Source organism: Chionomys nivalis, chromosome 19 (assembly GCF_950005125.1).
Source record: "Chionomys nivalis chromosome 19, mChiNiv1.1, whole genome shotgun sequence".
Lineage (NCBI taxonomy): Eukaryota > Metazoa > Chordata > Mammalia > Rodentia > Cricetidae > Chionomys > Chionomys nivalis.
The window spans coordinates 7,721,117-7,747,273 of NC_080104.1; the positions used below are offsets into that span (position 1 = coordinate 7,721,117).

Genomic DNA, 26,157 nt, shown 5'->3' on the forward strand with positions numbered 1-26,157 from the left:
ATCCCTCTACATGTGACAGTATGTCACAGGATAGTCAATTTAGAACCCTCTACATATGTATGACAGTATCTCATGGGATAGTCATGTTAGAACCCTCTACATATGACAGTATCTCATGGGATAGTCATGTGAGAACCCTCTACATGTGACAGTATCTCACGGGATAGCCGTGTCAGAACCCTCTACATATGACAGTATCTCACGGGATAGCCATGTCAGAACCCATGTAGATACCTCTACAGTGAGAAGCTGGCCCTCCAGTGAGGGTGGCTCCGTGTTCCTCGCTACTGGGATGACTTAGTGACTGTCTTGGCCCCGCTGTGTGGCTGTGACTCACCTGCTCTTGTGTGTCCAGTCCTGGGAGTTGTATGAGTGATGGAGGTCCTGGACCAAGTGTCTGTGCACTGCTTCACAGTACAGTCAGCTATGATAAGCCTGTCTGCTTCCCCAGCGGGAGCATTAGGGACATGCAACCAGGGAGTCTATTACCCCTATGGAAACAAAAATATAAAATGACTAGGAATGAACTTGATAAATATGTAATATTCATGTGACAAAACTTTAATTTGCTCCAGAGGGACCAGAAATACCACTCAAGTAAAAGTGGTGCCGTGCTGTTTGTGGCCAGGAACCTGCAGCGTGGAGAGCAATATCCACTCTCATTTAGGCTGTAGTTTGAATATGAATCAATAAAAATATCAATACTTTTTAGGGAATAAGGGGGAATTTGGTTAGCTTATTTAAAAAAATATTTTGCAAAAGTAGTTAAACAAGGTTTCAAAAATAAACAGGAAACAGACCCAAGACATGCTTAAGAAACTAACTTGGTGAAAATAGTGCCGCACAAAAATAAGTTATTACAGTGATAAACAACTGTATCCATTAATGGCAAAAGTCACTTCTCAAATTATTGAGGAAAAATGGCAAAGCGGGGGTCTTGGATTCATAGTGTATGCTTTGCACAAGTTAAATCTGAAGTATATTTAAGATTTACATACAAAACATGTGATATATGATAAAGCATTAACAGAAAAGTTATTGTATATTCCAAGGTCGTCCTGCCATAGTAACATGAGGAACCTATTCGTGAAAACCCACTTTAGCAAAGCCAAAAGGCAGGTAATGGGTTGATGAGAGGCACGTCCAGCCTGTGTCACCAGTAACTAAGCCCCTAATGGATAACAGTTCCCATGGACCACCAGGAGAATGGATCGCTAATCTAATAAAAACTGGTCAGAGTATCCACAGCTCATAGCAAAGGAAATGCGAATTTAACTATGAAGTGTTCAGTAGGAGAAGCAACAAATTGCACAACAGGTATAGATTTCACCACACAGGGAGTTTTCCCCTTTTCCTTTTCTTATTATGAGATCATCCAGGACATGGAAAATAAACTTTTATATATTACCAATGAGAAGCAAATCCATAATTCTTTATAAAAGATCTGGCAATATCTGAACATGTTATAGCCTGTTACTCAGTACTTTTGCTTGTTTATTTTGAGATGTGGTCTGACTGTGTCCCCCATTCTGACCTTAAATTCCCAACCCCACTGCCTTGGCTTCCGAGTGCAGGGATTACAAGCATGTGCTGTAACCCCGCTTGAGAAATGTATTTTCTATATGTGTGTGCATGTGAAATCTTGTAGGAATGATATTTTTATTGAAGCAATATGGAAACAAAAGCTTTTATAATCAATGATGTAACACATAAGCAGATCTATAAGAAATCAACCAGGAAGCGCTCTGTGCACCTGGGAGCCTGAGCAGGCAGGAAGATCCCTAAGAGTTTGAGGCCAGACTGGTCTACAGAGTGAGCCTCATGTCACTGAAGCAATGAAACTCATTGTGAGCACTGTGACCAGCCTAACAAGGTACTTTCCTTATGAATCACTTTGTAGTGCACAGAACGGAGTGTATGACGGGTGTATAAGGTTGTTCTGAGGTTTGTATAGAAAGGGGTAGATAGGCAGGCCTACCATGGATGGATTAGCAGTGGTCATTACATATCCAAAAATAGATCATAGCTATTGCCTCTAGGGAAAGAGTGAGGGGGCTTGGATGTAGACTTTCCACTGCATACAAGTTCATACCATTTGACTTTTAGACCTTGTCTGCCCTGCTCATATTAATAAACATGCTGGAGGGAAGAAGGCTCGGCAGTTTAGAGAGCTTTCTTTTATTGATGTCTTTGCATGAAGTGGGAGAAGATGGCTGTTTATAAAGTCTGTGGAAGGTTTATCGGGGAAGAAGTGACCCAGAAGGTCCTTCCCAGGGCAGAGGGGTCTTAGGGTTTGGATGACAGTGGTGATGGGCCTCTGATCAGCCTCTCTTCTCCCCATTGTAGCGGAGCTGCCGCGGTCCTCGGCTGTGAGGTTAGCTTCTCTGCGGGACCTACCCGCCCAGCTCCTGGAACTGTACCAGCAGGGCTTCTCCCTGGCTGCCCTGCACCCCTTTGTGCAGCCGACGAACAGGCAAGAGAAGAGATTCCTTGAGAACATCTTTAGGGCCATCCTGGTCAAGAAAACCAACAGGTAAGGAGCCCGCAATGTCAGCACCATGTTGTGTGGAGTCTGAGGCCTCTGGATGAAGAGGAGGGAGGATGGCTGGGTTTGTGTGTCACCACTAGGGCCTTGCCTTCTGACAGGGAAGCCAGAAGGGACAACCAGAGAGATGTTCCATGGCAAGAAACAATGTCATGTCCAGCTGCAAGAGGAGTTCAAGTTCTTACCCTCTCAGCTAGAACAATGTCTTCTCGGAAGAAGCATGCTCCCAGAATCACACAACCGGGAAAAATATAATAAAAGCATTAATCTGAAAAGCCAGGGTTGGAAACAACATTTTATTAAAGGCTTTATACAGGCTCAATGTTTCCCTCCAAAGTTTAGAAATACTTCAAAATTTTGAATTCACAAGAAGTTCTGCCAGTCACCTCTTAAGAAAACATCTCTCCCAACCCCACCTCCCGCCCCAAACCCCACACTTCCTGCCCTCACCCTGACTCCTACCCCACATCCCCCACCTCCCACCCCACACTCCCACCCCACATCCCCCACCTCCCACCCCACATCCCCCACCTCCCACCCCCCACATCCGATCCCACATCCCCCACCTCCTACCCCACATCCCCCACCTCTCACCCCACACTTCCTGCCACACATCCTCACCTCCCGCCCCACATCCCCCACCTCCCGCCCCACATCCCCCACCTCCCACCCCACATTGCATACTGTCATTGGACTGGTTGTGGTTTTAACTTTGTAGATGTCTGGAGGATGATTTCAGGCTAGTTTATCCAGCCGAGTATTACTTTATATTTTGACTTGTGCCTAAGTAGGAAAAGAGATAGATTTAGTTTTTCAAATGTAGCAATACTCATTTAAAATTCTTTTTTTTTAATTTGTTAATTTATTTATTTATTAAAGATTTCTGTCTCTTCCCTGCCACCGTCTCCCATATCCCTCCCCCTCCCCCAATCAACTCCCCCTCTCTCATCAGCCCTAAGAACAGTCAGGGTTCCCTGCCCTGTGGAAAGTCCAAGGACCTCCCACCTCCTTCCAGGTCTATTAAGGTGAACATCCAAACAGCCTAGGCTCCCACAAAGCCAGTATGTGCAGTAGGATCAAAACCCAGTGCCATTGTTCTTGACTTCTTAGCAGTCCTCATTGTCCTCTATGTTCAGTGAGTCCGGTATTATCTCATGCTTTTTCAGACCCAGTCCAGCTGGCCTTGGTGAGTTCCCGAAAGAACATCCCCATTGTCTCAGTATGTGGGTGCACCCCTCATGGCCCTGAGTTCCTTGCTCGTGCTCTCTCTCCTTCTGCTCCTGGTTTGGCCTTTGGTGTTGTAGTCTGGTGCTCCAATGTGGGACTCTGTCTCTGTCTCCTTTCATCGCCTGATGAAGGTTAATATCCAGGAGGATGTCTATATGTTTTTCTTTGGGTTCACCTTCTTATTTAGCTTCTCTAGGATCACGAATTATAGGCTCAGTGTCCTTTATTTATAGTGCTTGAAGTTCTAGCAATAGCAATAAGACAACATAAGGGGATCAAGGGGATTCGTATTGGAAAGAAAGAAGTTAAACTTTCGTTATTTGCAGATGATATGATAGTGTACATAAGCGACCCCAAAAACTCTACCAAAGAACTCCTACAGCTGATAAACACCTTTAGTAATGTGGCAGGACACAAGATCAACTCCAAAAAATCAGTTGCCTTCCTATACACTAAGGATAAGGAAGCAGAGAGGGAAATCAGAGAAGCATCACCTTTCACGATAGCCACAAATAGCATAAAATATCTTGGGGTAACTCTGACCAAGGAAGTGAAAGATCTATTTGACAAGAACTTTAAGTCTTTGAAGAAAGAAATTGAAGAGGACACCAGAAAATGGAAGGATCTCCCTTGCTCTTGGATTGGGAGGATCAACATAGTAAAAATGGCAATTCTACCAAAAGCAATCTATAGATTCAATGCAATCCCCATCAAAATCCCATCAAAATTCTTCACAGCCCTTGAGAAGACAGTAATCAACTTTATATGGAAAAACAAAAAACCCAGAATAGCCAAAACAATTCTATACAATAAAGGATCGTCTGGAGGCATTACCATCCCTGACTTCAAACTCTATTACAGAGCTACAGTATTGAAAACAGCTTGGTATTGGTATAAAAACAGAGAAGTCGACCAATGGAATCGAATAGAAGACCCGGACTTTAACCCACAAACCTATGAACACCTGATTTTCGATAAAGGAGCTAAAATTCTTAAAAAAAAAATGATAAAAAGCAAAAAGTACAATACGTCTAGCTACTTTTATAATACTAAATTTTGAAGCTGGGTGTGGTAGTGAACGCTGTAATTCCATATCTTGGAAGGCGAAAGCAGGAAGGTCAGGAGTTAAAGTCTAGCCTCAGCTACACAGTGAGTCCCAGGCCAGTAAAGCCTAGCCTCAGCTACACAGTGAGTCCCACGCCAGTAAAGTCTAGCCTCAGCTACACAGTCTCAGGCCAGTAAAGTCTAGCCTCAGCTACACAATCCCAGGCCAGTCTCTATTACAAGAGACTCCAGCTTAGTGAATACATACATAAATAAATTGAAGTTTGGGAAAGGAAATTGGATTTAGCCTCTGGCCAGCAGTCTTGGAAGGAATGGGCAGCAAGACTTGTGTTTTAAAGTAAAGGGAGCAGACAAGTCATGTTCGCCTTTTAAAAGTCTCTTTGCAGTGACTCTGCCTTGACCTAGCATAGTCACAAGGGACAGCTGTGGGGCATGAGGTGGCATGCCAAGATGGACTTCTCTTTATTTCATAGCGGGTTCTCAGGCTCTGGGCCCTAAGGTGGAGCTTGTTTGTGTGATGGTCCTGGGCTCCTGTGTATTTTGTAAGGGGACACCGTAGTGTCTGTCTGTGTTTTCATACTTGTTTCTTTGTGTCCATTGGCTGTGGATCAATATCTCGTATAATCACATGAGGAAATTATTCTGGGGACCATGGTGGTTTTAATTTACACGGACACACAAGATATTCATACAGTGTCAACAGCTTATGTTAACTGAACATTCATTGTGTTCCACATATGATAACTATAATTTTGTCTGCATCATCAGCTCATGAAATAGGAACCCTGACTTCTTCCTAGCTTTGCAGGGTAGAGACCCAGAGACATGCAGCATGACCATAGTCCAAACTCAGAGTCTGTATTAAGCTTCCAGCAACTTCCTGGAGAGAAACTCTTCCACACAGCAGCCTCAAATGCATTTTACAGGGAGCTTCTAAAGGCAAAACACACACACACACAAAACTGCATCTTAGTTGGCAGTTGCAGCAGGGGTAAAGCAAGCAAGCAGCTTAACAGAAACCAAGACCAAGCAGTGAGCTGGGGCATTTTGACTCAGAGTTTCTAGAACAGGGTTAGTCACTTTCAATGAAGTGTAGGGAAAGTTGGGACTTTTCACAGCAGGTGGGGTGGGGTCAAAAAAGGAAGACTCAGTTTCAGGTTAAATCAAAGATAGTTCCAGCTGAGACAAGATGGAGCAACCTTTACCCTTTCACACTGGGATACCAACTCCCATGCCTTCATTCTTAGCTCTAGATGCTCTCAGGGGAGGGGCTTTCATTCCCCCACTATCCTCCCATTTTATCCATCAGCTCGGCCTATTAGCTCTGGCTTATTATTCACTAGGTCTTACAACTTAAATTAGCCTATAATTCTTGCCTATGTTTAACCACATGGCTTGGCACCTTTTCTCAGTGCAGCATTTTCATCTTGCTTCCTCTGCTTCTGGCTGGTGACTAACTCTCTGCCTTTCCTCTTCCCAGAATTCTCCTAGTCTGATCGCCCCGTCTATACTTCCTGCTTAGCTAGTGGCCAGTCAGCGTTTATTAAACTAATATGAGTGGCAAATCTTTACAGTGTACAAGAGCAGTCTCTCACAGCAGCCCAGGTGTGTGTCTCCTCTAAACACGAAGACTGAAAGACCAGCCTGATAAGCAGCATTGCTGTGGGACCGGGAGGGATAGAAACTTCTGCCTGCACTGGGGTCAAGTTGTAGGGGTGGCCTCTGTGTGCTCTGCTGTGGGTGGTGATGCTAGCACAGGGCCTGGATGAAGTGTGTGTATTACAAATGCACTAGAGCAAATATGAAGATCTGCCTCTTCCTCTTTTTACACCTGCAGTAGCACCCCCAAGCTAATTTGTCTGCAGGTCTCCTGGGGATGCTGTTAAAGAATATCTGGTTCAGCATGTCTGAAGTCAGGCCTGAGATGCTGCATCTCCATTGCGGTCCCAGATGATGCTGACATCACTGCTCCATGGACCACAATTTGAGTAGCAAGGGTGGAGAGGTCCTGACTCATCCTTATGTATCACACATACAGTTAGGGTTTACTGTTCTTCTGTCTGGGGCAGGGCCCAAGGCTCCTGGGTAGAGGGCCCATGTTCCGAGTTGCATGTGGTCTCTGGGAAGGGCTATCGTGCCGGGGAGCATCAGTGGAACTTTCTGAGCCTCCCATTGTTACTTGACACAATGAGAGTTTTATAATTGATGACTTACAAGGCATATTTAGTCACATGATCAGATGAGCTGGGTGACGACGCCACTGTTTAAGAGCAAACCGGATCCCCATTTTGTCCCTTACAAGCCAACCAGGACAGCCAGAGGGTTAGAGAGGGAAGAAGAAAATAAGGTTCTGAAGATCAAGACACTGGTGTTTGGGAGCATTTTCCAGAGGAGAAGGTCCAGTGACTGTGACTGGAGTTTATTCTCTGCCCCTGGATGCCCAGTCCACTGTCCCATTGGCTCTAACTCACTCCATCTTCTGGGTCAATTGAGGAAGAGAAACATTAACTTTGTGATGAGTCTTTGGAATGGATTTTTTTTTTAAAGAAAGCTACAAAAAAATCTGGCAATGCATCAAGTGAAACCAAGGAGGCATGGCCAGTGGATTCCTGTTTCCACCCTGAGCGGTATTGGGCAGGAGGAGGCATGGCCAGTGGATCCCTGTTTCCACCCTGAGCGGTATTGGGCAGGAGGAGGCATGGCCAGTGGATCCCTGTTTCCACCCTGAGCGGTATTGGGCAGGAGGAGGCATGGCCAGTGGATCTCCCTGTTTCCACCCTGAGCGGTATTGGGCAGGAGGAGGCATGGCCAGTGGATCCCTGTTTCCACCCTGAGCGGTATTGGGCAGGAGGAGGCATGGCCAGTGGATCCCTGTTTCCACCCTGAGCAGTATTGGGCAGGAGGAGGCATGGCCAGTGGATCTCCCTGTTTCCACTCGGAATGGTATTGGGTAGGAAGAGGTGAAGGCTGAAGCAGGGTCATAAGAAACACTCTTAAAGGTGCTTTTGTCTCCTGTGCAATTACTGTGTTTCTGCATCAGGAACCCTCCCCTCACCACACACACACACACACACACACGCAAACAAGCAAGCAAGCAAACAAAAAATTCTCGAAGCTCTGTATCAGCAGGTAATTGAAGAAAGAAAAACAGAAGAAAGCTTACTTGATTAATTTTTAACATGAACAGATAAAGCCACACTTTTAGCAAAGACTGCCAATGTCTGACAGCCATAAATACTGTTAAGTGAAATTATTTAGCTCTGGAAATATTTCTCAAGTAGGGCACACTGACTGATTGAGGAAAACTGCCTGCTCTACTCTGCATCCAAATGAAGTGTACTGGCAGAAGAACCACAGAGACACTACTTGAAGCTTGGTAAACCTGCAGCATTTGAGCCATGAACACAAAGTTTTTGGCAACTAGCCAGACTTTGGGTATGCAACATTATAAGCAAACAAACAAGCAGAAACCCAGCTTGATTCAAGTTTATATCCATCCCCCATCCATCCCCCATTTATTCATCCATCCATCCATCCATCCATCCATCCAGCTCCCCATTCATCCATCTACAAACATCTATTAAGGTTGTAAGAATATCATAGGTATTGTTTGTTTATTTCTAGGCCACCATGACAAGCAGCAAATTCTTTGTTTCCTAGTGCATATAGCAGCTCTCTCTACATTGTATTATATTCTTATTAAGTATGTGGTAGCATTATGTTTTTTTTAAAAAAATGCACACACCTTAATTTAAAAAGTAGTTTATTGATGAACAGTGCTAATGATTATATAAGCTGTTAAGAAAATGATGTCAGTAGACAGGTTTAGTACAGCTGCGACAACCTCTGGATTTGTAAAACACGTATTAGCCACAAGGCATGGTAAAACAAGAGTCCCGTGTTCTCCTTACTGCATTGTTCCAGGAGCCGTACCTGGGGGAAGGTCGAGGGCTCCATTAGATATAGGACTTGCTCTCCAGGGACCAACTGTGTGGTTGAGAAATTACTCATGACATATCTGTCATATTACTACTGAAAGAGAAATTTTATTTTAACCTGGGCCTTATTTCCTTAGACATTTTAAAATTTTGTATTTATATTTTGTGTGTGCATGGAGACCAGGAGACGGCTTGAAGGAATTGATTCTGTCCTCCACCGCGTGGGTCCCGGGACTCACACTCACACTGTCAGGCTTGGCAGCCTTCCCTTCTGAGACATTGCTGAGCCCTGGGCCTTGCTTCTTAGGGGCACACGCAGGAATACGAGCATGAGGTGGGAAGCGTTTATGGAAGTCTCAGAAGAAAAGCTCCACAGCGCCGTTTGGGTAACTGGAGAGCATCTTGATGAACTGAAATCGTTACCGAGTTCCCCCAAAGGCAGCAGTCAGCAGTGACAGTGCCTCTGAATCCTCCCGTGTGACAGATACCACCGAAATCCACAAAACACTGTCTGATCTTTTCTTCTGGAAATCGTGTCAAACTGCATCCCTGTGCTGATCATTCTTCAGCTGAGTTTGTTGAATTCAGTCAGAGTCAGTTTCCCTGGGAAAGTGACTCCGGCATAAATAGCTGAACATGTAATCTTGAATAAGTGAAAAGACTTTGTGCCTCCCTTCCTTAGTTCTTTCTGAAGACCACTTAGTGGAGATATATATACATATATATATATACATATATATATATATATATATGGTATTTATTGAGCTCTACATTTTTCTCGACTCCCCTCCCTGCCTCTCCCCTCCCCTCTTCAGTCCCACTTAGTTGGTTTTAATGTACAATATAGTTCATTTTGCCTGGCGTCTGGGTGTAGATAAATTACTTTTTTTTTCTGCACAGTTTTCATTAGAATGAATTGCCAAAAATCTTATAACTTGAAGGCTGAGGGAAGTCGGTTATTAACATGTCAGGTCTGCAGTTGTAGATGGAGAAATGCACCGTGATGCTCTAGTTCCCAGGCGCTGAATTGTTCTTCACGGCAGAACTAGTTTTGAGCCAGTTCACTGTGCCGATAGGGTTTCTGTCACTTATGGGTTAATGCTACTTGGACCCAGGTTTGCTAGAGTAAGGCCTAACCTAGCACAGGGGCTGGTTATGGTGGGTAGGTGCCCTGTGGCCTAGGGGATGAGACTCACAGAAGAACTAAAGCAGCTACAAACTACACAACGTGCATCTAATCAAAATTCCCTTGGCAACCTTTCTAAGTTCCCACGAAATGCAGTTCTGCCCAGACTGGACTACTGTTTCCCTGCTGTGAAGCCCTTTTCAAACCTGAGCTGGTTGGTTTTACAGTGCAGTCCTTTCTAGGATGGCGAGGCGCTTGTCAGTAGGAAGGCATCTGTGGGAACTAAGACTGGGGACCAGCAACTCCCTTTGTCCTTTTGGAGCTTTAAGTGGCCCACCTGCCTGTTGACTAAGAATCGACATTGTTTTATGTAACGAATGTCCTTAGCAATTAAATTTCTAAGATAAATGTTGTTGAGTAATTTTACTGGACAGAGGTGACTCTAAAGAGACTCCCTCTAGGCCTTCAGAAGCCTCCCTTTCGTGGGCTGTGAATACATACAGTGATAGTGATGTCAGACTAGTACTGAGGGCTTGGTTTGCATCTTTGGCAGAAGTGTGTCCATGGGAGAGTCTTTGAGATGGAGGTCAAGTACTCTTCATTAGCTCTGTATCTGGAGAGATGGGTGGATTTGAACAGAGAGAGTCTTAGTGGTTAGGGCCTTGCAGGCATGGAGTCTGGCCCAGGACGGCCTGAAGCCTGGGAATGCAGAGTTTGCCCCGTGGGACAAAGGTGGAAGTCTGGGACCCAGAGCTGGAGCAAGGCTGAGGGAGGCCTCTAGAAGCTACGCCCAGCATCCATAAGGATTGGCTCCTGTTCCATCTGCTGGTCCAGCCAAGGCTGCCATGCTCTCCCTCTACCAGATTGCTCCAATAATCCTTTGGAACGGTGCAGTTGGTTGTTGAAATCTTGTAAGTGATTTCACGTAATGAAATCTGAGACATTTTTCCTCTCAGATCCTGTTCTGGCTGGTTGTGTGTCAACCTGACACAAGCTAGAGTCATCAGAGAAGGAGCCTCAGCTGAGGAAATGTCTCCAGGAGATCCAGCTGGAAGGAGTTTTCTCAACTAGTGATCAGCGAGGGAGGGTTCAGCCCATGGTGGGTGGAGCCACCTCTGGGTCCTGGGTCCTCTTGGGTTCTGTAAGTAAACATGCTGAGCAAGCCAGTAAGCAGCAACGCTCCATGGCTTTTTCATGAACTCCTGCTTCAGAATCCTGCCCTGTTGGAGTTCTTGTCCTGACTTCCTTCAGTAATGAAGAGCAGTGTGGAAGTGTGAGCCAAATAAACCCTTTCCTCCTCAACTTGCTTTTTACTTGTGGTGTTTCGTTGCAGCAATAGAAACCCTAACTGAGACAGACCTCATCAGCAAGCTGTCTGTCCTTCCAAGAACTTAACGAGTGGTGCAGATTCCCGAATCAGTCAACTGCGGCCGCCCCATGTCAAGTGATGCTGAGAAAGGCCTTTCTTTTGGCTTTTTGTTAACTGCTGCCTTCCCATGTCAAGTGATGCTGAGAAAGGCCTTTCTTTTGGCTTTTTCTTGTGCAGTTTCCAGGAAAGCAAATCTCAGTAAACATTTGGGCCTCACACCTAGTTTCTCTTCTTGGGTCAGAGTCTAACATTCTGGCAGCTCTTCCTTACATCTAAGACAAGGCTTGCCCATGCAGTTGTCTCTAGGGTCCAGCTCCTCAGGGTGAGGACTAGGGAACCAGAGACCTGGTGCCATACTCTGGGTTCTCATTGCCATTTCTTGGATGCATACTTTTTTTTCCCAAGAAAAGCCAGACGTTTGGAGTTTTATGTGAAAACCTTTCTCTTTCAAATGTGACCTTTAACCCACGCTTCTGGCTGCTCTCCTGGGTCCACAGATATCTGTGCTGTGTTACTGTGGTGTGTTGGTCATGTAACTGCTGGGGCCTGCTCTCTCTTACATGGGCTGTGGACTTTGGGTTTCTCAGATGTCTGTTTTTACGTGTTGGCTGCTTCCCTTCCTCCTTGCTGAATCTCCCATCTTTGCAGTCTCATCATTTCTTTGAGTGCTAGCAAGCATTGCCCCTTAGTCAAATAAAACTGCCCACAGAACTAGTGATGTGGCTCAGTGCTTAAGAGCACTGACTGACTGTCCTTCCAGAGGAAGGTTCCCAGCACCCTTGCTGAGTGACCTACAGCCACCTGTAACTCCAGGTCCAGGGGATCCCGTGCCCTCTTCTGACTTTCAGTGATACCTGCACATGAGTGGCATACACTTACATAGACACCTAAATAAAAATTTGAAAATGAATCTTTTCCGTATTGTTGTTTAAAGAACAACCAAGGCCGGCAAGATGGCTCCGCAGCTAAAAGCACTTGGTGCTCCTGTAGGAAGCCCAGGTTTGGTTCCCAGGTTCCCTGTATCAACTCCAGTTCCAGGGGATCCAGCACCCTCTTTTGCCATCAGACTTACTTACATGCAAGGAAAACTCTCAACTACATAAAATAAAAATATGCAATAATTCATTTTAAAAAGATTTAAATATTGCTGGGCAGTGGTGGTTCACGCCTTTAATCCCAGCACTAGGGGGAGGGGGCAGAGGCAGGCGGATCTCTGTGAGTTCGAGGCCAGCCTGGTCTACAAGAGCCAGTTCCAAGATAGGCACCAAAGCTACAGAGAAACCTTGTCAAAAAAAAAAGAAAAAGAAAAAGAAAGAAAGATTCAAATATTAAAATCATGCCTTGGATTTTAGCTACAGTTATTCACTAAAGAATCCTACGTTCATTGCAAATGGCTCTGAGCTTGGCTTATTAATTTACCAATAGTGGAGGACATCTTGATAATAAAGCCACACAGCATGGGCACACATGTATGCTCACATCACACACACACACACACACACACACACACACACACCCTACCTTTCATGGGCAAGAATAACAGTGATTTGTCACAGAGTGTTTGTGTGTTACTTTTCACTCTTTGTAAGGAGCCATCTAAAGGGTGCCCTTCAACGGAAGGGAACTCTTTGTAGACCTTAAGGGAAGCAGGAATGCATTATGTTGCCTTTTTTTATGACCCACAAGATAACAGGAACATTTTCTTTGGCATTTGTAAAGGGCAAAATTGGAAAAGTGCAGAATTATATTGGAACTAAAAGGAAAATTCTTTTCAAAATTACAGTTGCAAGTGTCCCCTCTAAGTGGACTCATCTCTCTTCCTCTCTAATTTTTACCAATTACTTTAACTCTTAGGAGAATTCTAGGGCTTCTAGAGAGAGGGTTCATAATTCAGGAAAATACACAGAGGGGGAAAGCACCTCTAAGAGCGTACCCTAGAAAATGTTCACACTCGAGGTTGGGCATCGGCCTGGAGCTACCTGGTTTCTGGAATCCCACACAGTGGGCCTGCGGGTGATTGACACATGTTACTATGATGGGGAGCCACAGCAGCAGGCCTGCTCCAGAGAGCAGAGAAAGCCAGGAAGAGAGCTAGACGCTTGGTTCTTGAATCTGAGCGGAGAATAAATAAGCAGCTGTCTGCTCAGTGTGGAGTTCATTATGTGGATTCAGAAATAGGAAGGGTGCCCACTGGTTCCCTGCCTTCCCAAGGTATGTGTCAAAGCTGATTAACTCCCCACTGCCCTTCACGACCCTCGGGAGCTGCTCGGTGTCACCCAGCCTGCTCTAATTTATTCTTCTTATTTCCCAGTTCCTTCAGGAGCCAACACCCTTTCTGGTGTGCTGAAGTCTCAGGATTCCTTGTTAATTATTGTGTTTACACTTTCCCTAATACGCCAGCATCAAGCCATGCTCTCCAGGGGAGAGTTTTTTTCCAATCCACACTCCTAAACGTCTTCCTCACTTTTTCATTCTCTTCCTCCAAAGTGGAGAAAATAGAAGAGGCGTGCTTTGTTTGCGTGGGGATTCATTTCCCCCGGTCTCAGAGCTGGCTATGATTGCCTGTGTCCTTCCAATAGTTCTTATTTTTATTTTTTTCAAATTAGCATTCGCGTGGTTTGCAGTCTTTCCCCGCAGGTATTCTGGAATGGCAAAGGACAGTAGGCAGGTAGCTTCCACACAGATGAGAGATGCATTTCTCCAAGTTTCCTGTTGATGTTAAAATATATATGAATATCACGGTACCCTGAAGTGCCTGTGTTTGTTTTTAAATAAAATAAGGCCCCGTCCTCCTACATAGGCATGTACTCTTCAAACAATGGATTCTTTAGGAGGGAAATTTATTCTGTGGCATAGTAAGAGTCCCAGGGGAACACTGAGACACAGTTTTTAAGGCTATAAGCATACAGAACAGGTAACTCAGTTGCAGATAATTTTATTAAAGTGTTAGACTTTTGGATTTAAATGTTTTATCTGTACTAAATTTAAGAATTCAGGTGGTCTTACTTTAACTCTTTCTGGCGTATTTTTGCCAGTTGGATGGGCATTACCAGCAGTAGGACATGGAAAACACCAGTACTAATTAAATTTACATTCTCAATAAGAATACAGTAAGACACAGATGAGAAATAACTTTCAGACGCATCGGAGGACATTATTAGTGTTTCCATGTTATGTAGATCTTGATGTAATGATTATCTCTCTAATCTGTGCACGTGTTTTCTATAATACTTTAAATGGCTGAAAGATAAAACCATTTTTACATAGACATAAATGCTATAAATATGATCCAGTGAGGTTCATCATTCCATTTGCTTCCTATTCATCCACCATGAGCTGGAACCTAACAACACTACAAAGACTTCAAATTCCAATTTAGAAACTTGTATTCATACAACACCTGTTTCTGAGAGTCCTCTGCTACGGTGCTGTGTGTATTAAGTATCATAATTAATTCTCACTATGTCCCCATGATGGTTGTTTTTGTTATAACATTGGCTGAAGACATTGTTATGTGTTCAGCTGAGGTTTCGTACTGAGTCCATCTGTAGCAGAAAGACACTATTATTTTCTCTAATTACCAACTTCCCACTGTATGTTCCAGAAAAGCGAAGCAGCACTTATTAACGCCTTTGCAGAACTGAAGTGGCGTGGGTGGGGGTCTTGTGCGGAGAGTACCTAAGACTCCTGGTGTAGAAACACACCATCTTTGGCCTCACAGGTCCTGAGCTCATGGGAGTGTCAGCATCGCAGGGATCCTCCTGGGTTTGTAGCATCGTTGTCTCTGCAGAGGGAGTCTGAGAGCACAGGCCACACTGCTCCCCAGGCTGGTATGCATGCAGAACTCTGGAGCTCCAGGGTGCTCTTTTTCTGGCTGTTGGGTTTGGTCATGTTCTGTGGCCACAAGTCCATCGTTTTCTCTCCACTCTCTCAGAATGAAATGTGTTGGTGAGGGGTCTTCTGTGACTTGTGAATTGGTAGCTTTTCTTAGAGAGAAGGTGAGATCATGTCTAAAGAGGGAAGTTTATAACATACCTGTGTTCTTGGCATGTTCATTCTTAAGCCAAATGTTGCTTAAGTCCGCAAATTGCTGTGCACATTAACCTATATCTTACTGAAGAAGAATAACCTATTTGCCTAGTAAAGAACGTTGGTGTGTTTGCAGGAGCTTCTTAATATGACTTAACCATCTTTGACAATAATCATCATAGCAGTTTGCTTACTATGGAGTCCCTGTGAAGGTCCCTGCTTGGTGAAGACCATGCAGATTGCCTCACTGCACATTCTTGGCATTTACATACTAGTCTTGACTCTTCCCATATATCAGTCACAAATGCCTCCAGACATGGCCAGACACTTGCCGATGAGAAAACTGCTTCCTGTTGAGAATGCCTAAATTAGAATTAGTGTGCAAGTCAAGCCTCTAACTTAACTCTTTCCTAGGAAGCCATCTTTGCCAAAAAAGTTCATTATACTAACCTAATTTTGCCATCAAATGAAATGGTATATTCATTATGATTAGGCTTTTCATATATGCCTTAATTTGTTCTTGATTTTTAAAAAGAATTATGTTTAAGTGTGTATACGTGCACATGTGTGTGTACATGCATGTGTGTGTACGTGTGTGTGTGGGGGGGGGTGGGTGGGTACAGGTGCCTGTGGACGCCAGAAGATAGCATTAAAGCCCTTGGAGCTGGTTACCGTGGTGTGAGCTCATAATATAAGTGCTGGGAACTGAACTTATGTTCTCTAGAAGAGCAGCAACTGCTCATACCTCCTGAGCCATGATTCTTTGTTTCTTTGCTTAATGTATTGCTTTTGCATTATCTTTTTCCCTTGCTGGGGATCAGACTGAGGGCCTCACACTTGCAAACACATCCTCTACCAGCTGGGTTATATCCCCAACCCCTATATCATATAAATTATTACAATTAATTTGTAGCATGTATGGTAATAAAAAACTATTCTTCATGATCATGGTCACTTTTGCACATTATTTTTCTGTATGAAACCTAAAGTAATTTTCTATAGTTCACCATAAAAACTGTTGAAACTGTAATTACATTAACATAGTAATTTGAGATTAATTTTCACCTTATATTTTCAGGAACATGGGGTTCAATATTGTTGTTAGAAGTAAATTGCTTGGAGCTTTGAAGTCGTTTTGAGAAGTCTGTGTACTGTGCCGGGTCAGTAGTTAGCGACATGTGTGGAAGAGACACATGGAGCACCACGGGAGAGCAGAGACCATGATAGTCCTTTTCAGGGAAAGTCGGGAGAGGCTGGAGTCCTGGTCACTGAGCTTGGGTGACGTTTAGATGGAAGGAGTCCTGACTTGGTATGGATGTCAGAGGCTACCTGCTCATCCTGTCCATACAGGGTCTCTGGAAAGGTCTAGGAGGAGATCAGCTAAGACCTCAGCATAATTTTTTGTGAAGTATTTATATTTTAACTAAAATAGCCTTTTATGATAAAGTGAGGGAGGACAGACAAAATATCTCATTTTCTCTTTTTAAAAAATATTTATTTTTAAAATTAATAATTAATCATAGCAGTTTAATTGTATGTATGTGTCTATATTTGTGTATGGGTGCATAGGAGTGGGTACCTGCGTGTGTCTGTATTTGTGTATGGTGCGTAGGTGTGGGTACCTGTTTGTGTATGAGCGTGTAGGTGTGGGTACCTGCGTGTGTCTGCATTTGTGTATGGTGCGTAGGTGTGGGTACCTGCGTGTGTCTGCATTTGTGTATGGTGCGTAGGTGTGGGTACCTGCGTGTGTCTGCATTTGTGTATGGTGTGTAGGTGTGGGTACCTGCGTGTGTCTGCATTTGTGTATGGTGTGTAGGTGTGGGTACCTGCGTGTGTCTGCATTTGTGTATGGTGTGTAGGTGTGGGTACCTGTGTGTGTCTGTATTTGTGTATGGTGTGTAGGTGCACCTGCATTGGATAGAGGTAACAAGTCCCTGGAAATGGAGTTATAGGCAGTTGTGAACCAGCTGGTGTGGATACTGAGAACTGAACTAGGATCCTCTACAAGAGCAGTGCACATGATTAACCACTGAGTTATATGCCCAACCCCTTTGTGTTTTCTCTTATTACAGAATGTGTGTGTATAATTCTATATATGTACATATATATGCACTTCTATGCATGTTGGTCATATATGTACACATATATGTGTATACACATATATAACATTAAAGGAGGAAAGAGATCAGCAAGAAGTGGGAGATAGTTGGGGGAAGCAGTATAGGGTAAATATGAACAAATTACAGTGATACATATGTATAAAAACGTCAGATAACTCATACAATGTGCGCACTGCTTTGGAAATCCTGTGTGGTGATTGCAGATTAGGATAACAGTGCTGCTCTCATCCCCAGACACCACAGAAACGGCTGTCTCAGCTCCTACAGAAGACCTTGGTTGGGCACAGAGCGAGATTAAAGTGCTAGACCTATTGAGATATAGCTTGAAGAAACTTGGAATTACCCAAAGATAGTTTGAAACATACACAGCCTTCCACTGTACTAACAAGGGGCCTCACGTCAAGTGGACTTCCCTGCCTTGAGATGTCAGCTCTTGATAATGCAGGCTTCCGACGGCCATCGAAGAATGGTGCTCATTCCACTTGTTTCTCATCTTCTCGACGCTCTGACAACTTGTTTGTGTGCTTTGTGGCATGTGTGGGACGTTAGTGACACATTGGTCACACAAGCTTTTCCTGAAAGGGAGGTATGGTTGAAATCATGTAGAGACGGTGAACCCAAAGGAAGCCCCACGGTCAGACTGTGGTTCCCGAGGAAGAGGTTTGCTGCTCAGAGAGGTCTGTGGACCAGTAATGTCAGCATCTCCTGGGAGTTCCTGAGAGACTCCAGGTTCTCAGACCCTACGCTGATGTGGAATGCGAATCTGCATTTCAGTAGACTCCAGATGGGCTCTGCATCATTTAAGGACGGAGCTAGGTTGTGTCTTTCTAACATGAATATACATTTGGATCAATTTTTGAAAACAATTTGCCTTTATTTGATGTGTGTGAGTGTTTAGCCTACATGTGTGTATGTGTACTGCATTTATGTGTGGGGCCTGTGGAGTCCAGAAGAGGGTGCTGGATCCCCTGGAACTGGGGTTATGGAAGGCTGAAAGCTGCCATGTAGGTGCTGGGAACTCAGAATCCAGATCCTCTGCAAGAATAGCAAGTGCTCTTAACACCTGAGCCGTCTCTCCAGCCCTGGAGCTGGTGAATCTTTCAATGAAAACTCCACTCTATTGAGTTGCCCTGGACACATTTCTGTAGTGACCTCATTGGATGCTATAGATGTAGAGCATGGCGGTTCTATGCCCATCCTAGGTGGGGCAGGTGGAGGAAAGAACTTGAAAAGCAGAAATAGCAGCAGACTTGAACTTGGAAGCTGTAATTGTGCGCAAACCAAGGCTTCCTGTCACTCAACTGACTGTAGCCCATAAAATTCTTGAGGATCACTAATGGGTAGCTATCCTTGTTATTTCTTTGTGCAGGTGTGGAAGTTCTTCTGAATCGGGAATATTTGGTTTTACTCAATGTTCTCTTCCTGATAATGTTAATTATGCATTACTATGAATATTAGCTCTCTATTGTTGGTATGCATGTGTGCATGTATGCGTATGTGTATGTGTGTGTACATGTGTGTGTATGTGTGTTTCATAAGATCCTGTAAAAGTCCAAGAGAACAGGACTCTTCCTATGGCTGTTCCCTTTCTTCCTGTAGCCCAGAGCACTGAGAGAAAGGATTTTCATTTACATTTGGCCTTTCCAGGCAAACAAAAAAGGACTTGTGTTAGATGTTGGGTGGCTTACCTAACAGAGCCGGCTTTGACTGTAAGGACTGAGACAGGGTGTGGCAAGACTTTCTCACTGTAGTATGTTGATGTTCCCCTGTGACATGCACCTACTTGGCAGCACACAGCTCCTTGAGAGTGTGTGGTGACAAAGCCATCATTTCCAGAATGTTCCTATAGACACCAAACCCTTTCTGACAAAGGCGCTGACAGAGGCGGGAGGAATCAGAAGAGGCAGAAGCCTGGGGGCTCATTCTCCTCTCTTCCCCCTGAGCCCTGATGCCTGGTGCTATATAGTGATAAGTAAAGATCCGCGGGGATTTCGCCCCTTTTTTTGCCATATTTTCCTTCTCAAGAATTTTTAAACCTTCGGCACCGGGGAAGCTGAACTCCGGCACTCTCATTTCATGGTTGCAGATTTGTCTGTTTTGCAAAAAATAGAGCATACGAATCATAGAATATCTTTATTTCTGATTATTCTGGAAGCATCAAAGGAACATCATAGTTCATTCTCCTCCCACACTACAATTTCTCACTCACTAACCACTCTCTCCTTGAAAATCTTACTATTCTCCCTACACCACACCCTGTGCCACTGGCTTTAAGCTTCCTTTCAGGATGAAGGCAAGTTCTAGTTGTCTTTGCAGCCTTGCTCCATGTTAATTTAGCTACCGAAGAGGCAGCCTTCCCTCAGGTTCGTTCTAACCAAGCATCTGCTAGGTCCTGATGACTTACTATTGAGTAGCAAGCACCCTCCATATTCATGGAGCTTTGCCACACTGGCTTGTGTTTCTGTCTTGTTCCCATGTGCCTGTCCTCTAGCCAGAATTTCCCACATTCCCACTGCCTGTGGTCCTGCGACTAATTTCTCCGCAGCCTCAAGGACTCCGCTCATCTGCTCTGTAATTAAGCAGAACTTCCTATCCTAAGCAGTCGAAATAAGTAATATGCTTATTATGTAGGTAGTTTTTTTTAATACCTTTATGCTATAAATGTGCACACACACATATGAGCATGTACCTGTCTGTGCGCTTGTTTCTGTGTGTATGTGTAGATGCCTGCAGAGACCAGAGGCATCAGATGCCCTGGAGCTGGAGTTTCTGGCAGCTGTGACTATCAGATATAGGCGCTAGGAACCAAACCCAGGTCTTCTGCAGGAGCAGGAAATGCTCTCAACTGCTGAGCCATCCCTCCACCCCTGAGACTCTACTTAAGGGTGGTATCAGACTTGGTGTCGGCGGTCACATGTGGCTTGCTTTCCATTGCACAATCAGCCTGCTTCTTATACAACCCCAGCACACAAACCCTCGGGAGGCAGTGCCCACAGTGGGCTGGGCCCTCCCACATCCATCATTAATCACAAAATACCCTAGCTGAGCTGCCTGCAGACCAACCTGATGAAGGTGTTTTCTCAATTGAGGTTCCCTCCTTTCAGATGATCTTAGCTTGTGTCAAGCTGACGAAAGGCCAGCAGCATACAGACTGGCTCATTTCCTTCTCTGCCATTTCTTTAAGACAAAAATAGCTGTTCTGGTCATTCTAAATGAACCTGGTGTTGCTTTGGAGGAGGAAAGAGAAATGATTGGCTCGGCTGGGTGAGTCTTAACCTCTCTTCCTGTTTCCCAGATGTAACGAATTTGTTTTGACAACTGACATTTAGTAACTTTTTATCTGGCTGAAGAACCAGCCCTATCTTAGTTGGTTCCTGTCTCGGCTTCTTACCATTATTTCTAAAAAGAGCGGAAACGGCCCTGCTGATGAGCTACACCTTCCCCCCCCCCTTTTGACTGAAGTTCAAGCTCTGCCTCCTGGCTTAGGAAAGGGGAATCATTTAAACTTTGAAATGACTTAGGGTATGACATCTATTACTTAGATACTGAAGTGAGATCTGTTATATGTTCATTACTTAAACATCATTATATCCTAACTTTCTGTCATGTGCCTTTTACCTAAAGAAATAGTGGATGATTTTTAAAGATTTTTAAAAAGCAGCTTTAAGTTTGATCTGCCCCCAGGAGACCCAACTCAGCTCACAAGTTATTTTTACTTTGTAGGAAGAATTCAGGGGTTTACTGTTTTGCCTGAAGTCACCTCAGATGTTTAATGCAACATGTGGAAACAGGATTTACTTAGAAGTGTGAATTTGTAATGGCTTAGAGAGGGTAATTCCCAGGCCATGATGACTCCTGAGTTCAGACATTCTGTCCTCTCTAGTACTGCAGACACAGGAGAGGCCCTTGCAATGGGAGACCAGAGAGCTCCCTTAAATTTCCCCAAGGTTGCTTCTGGGAAACAACCCAGAAACTTGATATTTTTCTCCAGAGGAGCCCAAATATCCTGAACCAAGCCAGCAGAGTAACTCGAGAGTCTGCCAACTTAACAAAATACACAGATATTAAAGGCACACGGATACCTTCAGACCTATTCCTAGAATGGAGCCTTTTTGGAATTTGAAAAGAAAATGCAGATAGAGAGAGAGGAGGATGTTCATGCAAACAGTCGACAGGGTACCTTCTCCCATCCTCAGTGATGAGCTTCAATTGACTTCCAGAAGCAAGTCTCATCACATAGCTGCCGCAGGAGAATTACTCCAGTGGCTTCCTTGCTTCTCTGAGTTCTTAGGGAGTGAGGGGCCCTGAGACTTGTGGATGCTGCTGTCTCCAGCCATGTGACTTGAGAGTCTTGGTGTGTATCCTCCCTCCTTTCCTCCTCTGTCCCTCCCTTCCTTCCTTTATTTTTGAGACAGAGTCTTGTTTCGCCCACATGTATTATAGTTGAGTATGGCCTTGAACATCTGGTTTTCCTGCCTTCACCTCCTGAGTGCTGGGATTTCAGGTGTATCGTACCTGGTTCATGCAGCAGTGGGGATTAAACCTAGGTCTTTGCAAATACTAGGCAAATAATCTACCAACTGAGTTACAACCCACCTCAGATTTGAATATATTTTCAACTGTGTAGTAGACATTTTTACATGAATTTCAATTGGGTATGTCATATTTAACAGATGAAACTGAATTGTCAATCCTCTCTTACCCTGCCAAACCTCTGCCAGCTGAATCTTCATCATGATTCTGGCAATTTCACCCATTCCCCTAACTGCAAAGACACTAATTCTTGGAGTCCTCACGTCTGCTTTTTTCCTTTTACACTCTCACCAGAAGCTTATCATGAAGATTCTGCCTTGAGAACAGAACCTATTGCTTCTCACCATAGCCATCACACTTGGAGTGCTAGTATCTGTCTGAACCACAGCTGGAAGGGAAAAATCCTTCTAGAATGATCAAGTCCTGTCACCTCTGTGTTCAGCTCCCTCCAAGGATTCCTCTGTGCTATTGATTAAGGCTCTGTTTGCGCTGTGTCCTGGGAGTTTTGTATTGTCCTGTCCCCCTGCGTTCTCTAATAGAGAGTTATGCACTATTGTCCTACCTACCATGAGAGCAACTGAAGCCTAGAAAGTTAGGAGATACTGTCTCGAGGCTTACGGTAGATAGGGCACCCTTCTAGCTAGCTCTCCATCCGTCAGCTTCTGAGCTACAACACCATGTGTGAAGCTTGTGCTGGAGGCTAATAGAGGCATGCCATAGTGACCCAGCCTAAGCTCCATGGGAAGAGATCCTCAACTGAGCAATTGCCTACCTCAGAGTCCTTGACTGTTAACTGATATAGAAAGACTCAACCTACTGTCGGCGGCTCTTGAGCACTGTAAGAGCGGAGCAAGGTAGCTGACTGCAAGTACATGAGTAGGCCCGTTTTTCTTTGTGTCTCTCTGCCCTTGACTGTGGATATGATACAACTGGCTGCTTAAGTTCCTGCCTCGACTTCCCCTCAGTGATGGACTATGACCTGAAATGATAATCTTTTTTTCTTTTATTAACTTTTTTTTAATGATTTTTGTTGAGCTCTACATTTTTCTCTGCTCCCCTCCCTGCCTCTCCCTTCCCCTTCAACTCTCTCCCAAAGTCCCTATGCTCTGAATTTACTTAGGAGATCTTATCTTTTTCTACTTCCCATGTAGATTAGGTCTATGTATGTCTCTCTTAGGGTCCTCATTGTTGTCCAGGTTCTCTGGGATTGTGATTTGTGGGCTGGTTTTCTTAATGGCCATTATAAATAACTGCACGTAACTGACCTTACTCCCCATGCGAACAAAAGCTGGGATGTGTATATGCTTTCATGAGTGTTTATGTACACACATTAGATCAACATTAGGTATTGTTCAAAGTACTGTTTGTCTTGCTTTTGGGGGATAGATCTCTCACTGGGCCCTGGGTTTCACTAATTAGACTAGGCAGTATGGCTGGCCAGGGATTTGCAGGGATTCACCTGTCTCTGCCCCCTTGTGCTGGGATTATAAACCCTGCCAGGCCTTGATTTTTATGAGGGTTTTGGGATTGAGCTCAGGGTTATTCCTCAGGCGTATATGGCAAGCTCTGTAAGCTCATCCAGAGCTCCCCTCCCCCAGCGTGGTCTTCACTATTTGAGACGTCACTTAGGACAGTCTATCATGACCAAATCTCATTCAAAGGTCTGGAGTATCCTGACTTAGTTTCCGTAGGGGAAGAAGTAAGAGCATGACTAAATCTCTGAGAAAGCATTGAAACAAGATGGCTGGCTTCTGAGCCAGTTCACTGTTAGGGCTGGTTTGAAGTCAGCCTATTCTCTTATGTCTCAAACATTACGTGGCCCCAGAAAGGATATGGTTCAGGAAGCAGAACAGTAAAAATAACCTGTTGAAGTCGCTTACTCAACCACAGTCTCACACCTGGGAGATGCCAGCTCCTCTTTAATTATTTCTCTTTTAAGTTTTATGTAAATCACACCCAGATGGTTAATAGAAGCATAAATTGCCTTTCACTGTACATGAAAACCTTGGCGATTCATTTTAAGCTATCATAACAAATATGTTTTCACGTGTACTGTACTGTGTGGTGTGTGTGTGCCTGTGTGGTTGTGGGGTGTGTTTGTGAGTGTGTGTGTGTGTTATGTGTGTTGTGTTTGAGTGTGTGTGGTATATGAATGTAAGTTTGTGTGTAAATATGGTGTGTGTGTGTGTGTAAAGAGTGCACTTTAGGGATTTTGTGGATAGGCCTCTGGAAGAGAAGCCTCATCGTGCCCAGAAGGTCTAATTCACTTCTCAGCTTGTGCAGAGCATCTGGGCAGTGTGGTCTGGAGCCCTGTGACCAGCCACCTGGGATAGACAACATCCTGAGTTGATCTTTCATTGTAGCGCGTGTCACCTCAGGTCTACTGGGCCTAGGAGGCTCCTTCCACTTCTGACACCATGCAGCTTCCTAGGTTCCCCAGGCCCATGCTCTTCTCACACAGAAGTCCTCAGTGGATGAGTGACATCTCTCTCTGGTGGCCATTTGCTCATGTTGCTCCTGATGGCCCTGCCTGTACAGAGTCAGGGTGGGTCGGTGGGGGTGCGAGGGAAGCCGACTCAGCCATCAGGAGGCGGGGTGAACCAGGCATGCCTCATAGCATACCTTTTCATTGTGTGTGTGTGTGTGCGTTTGTGTGTGTGTGTGTGTTCGTGTGTATGTGTATATGTCTACCTCCACATACACACATATGTGGAAGTCAAAAGACAGCTTGTGGGAGCCCGTTTTCTTCTTTCCACCATGCGGGTTCTCAGGGACTCCACCCAGGCTATCAGGCGTGGCAGCAAATGATTTTGTCCTCTGAGCCACCTCACTGGCCCAACGCAGACTGTCTTTAATCTTTCATTTTGGTAGATTTTGCCAGCTTATCCTCTGTAGGGCTTGCACCCTTTAAACGCCTTCCAAATTAATTTCTAAGTGATCTATGAATATTGTTTCCTTCACTAACAAATGAAGACCTCAGAGCTACAGCTCAAGTCACTTTCAGTCACCCTTACCCTGCTGCCCCGAGTCCCTGTGCCCCAGAGGCCTCTCCATCCAGAGCTACTGCTGTGATTGGCTGTGTGTGACTCTTGCTAACTCTTCCTAGCAGATGAAGCCAGTGGAAATCACCTGAGAGGCCCCTCCTCCCAGACATCTTTGTATTGTTTACTGTATAAGCCACACTTCCTATACCATCATTCTATAAAGTCTTATTCGGAGACCGACTCTTCCTCTTCCTCTCCCCTCTTATTTCCTTCATCCTTCCTTTTCTTCTTTCTTGTCCTGCTTTCCCTTTCTGTCCTTTCTTTGACATCCCAGGCTGGCTGTAAAACCTCGATGCTCCTGGGTTAGCTTCCCAAGAGCTGAGAACGCGCAGAACCTTCTTGGAGCTCTTTAAGTGGCATAGAGATACATACGCATGTGTGTGCACGTGAGTGTGTGTGTGTGCGCATATGTAGTTATTTACCATAAATCGTTTTTCAACAATGCTTTTTTTCGGTTACATTCATGACTGATTTGGGGGCTTCATTAACCTGTGATTCTTTTTATAAAAGGAGACTGTAGAATTTCATGCTTTGTTTCTTCCTTCAGGTCTCAGAAGACCGAGCTTCACAGTGAAGGCTACATCTTGGAACTGGATTACTGTGCCTCCTTAGACCACCTGGAAAACCAGAAGCTCGTCCCAGAGTTTATTAAGAAGGTGAGCCCCACAATGCATTGGGAGACACAGGCTCACAGAGCAGGGGCCTGAGTGGACAGCTGGAGAGCAGGTAGAGGGGTCAGTCACCTCACAGATGACAGCTTGGGGTGGCTCTGGAGCAAGGTGGCTCTACGGCCCAGGTTGAGGTGACCTCGTGTCTTGTCTTGTAGGGCCCAAGTGGGATCCCGGCCCACAGGCCTGCAGACTCACTACCGGATACACTCAAGATGCCACCTCTCCCTAGTTCTGGGAGGACTTTGTTGCTACAGCCCCTTTCTTTCCTGGCCAGAGTCCTGAGGCCACAGGCATACTATTGTACCAGGCAACCTTGCTTGGTGGTGAGCTTGTTCTGTGTTGGCAGTGGGCATAGGCCGTTTCCACCTAATGTGCAGGTTCTGTTTGGATTCTACATGGCATTTGCAGCAGAAGGGATGTCTGCACTCCAGACATGTGCATCATGTTCTCTTGTATGGTAGTCTCCCATGTATGCTCTCTTGTATGTGGT

The 26,157-nt window shown here is 44.8% G+C and overlaps 1 protein-coding gene across 2 annotated transcripts in view; it reads left to right on the forward strand.

Annotated features, from left to right (window-relative positions):
• The window catches only part of Rftn1 (raftlin, lipid raft linker 1), a 196,310-nt gene that overhangs the window by 83,019 nt on the left and 87,134 nt on the right, over positions 1-26,157 (forward strand). For both annotated transcript variants that reach the window (XM_057752062.1, XM_057752061.1), the window contains exons 3-4: positions 2,347-2,533; positions 25,544-25,652. In XM_057752062.1, the coding sequence (XP_057608045.1) occupies positions 2,347-2,533; positions 25,544-25,652 (296 nt within the window). The remainder of the gene's footprint in view (positions 1-2,346; positions 2,534-25,543; positions 25,653-26,157) is intronic.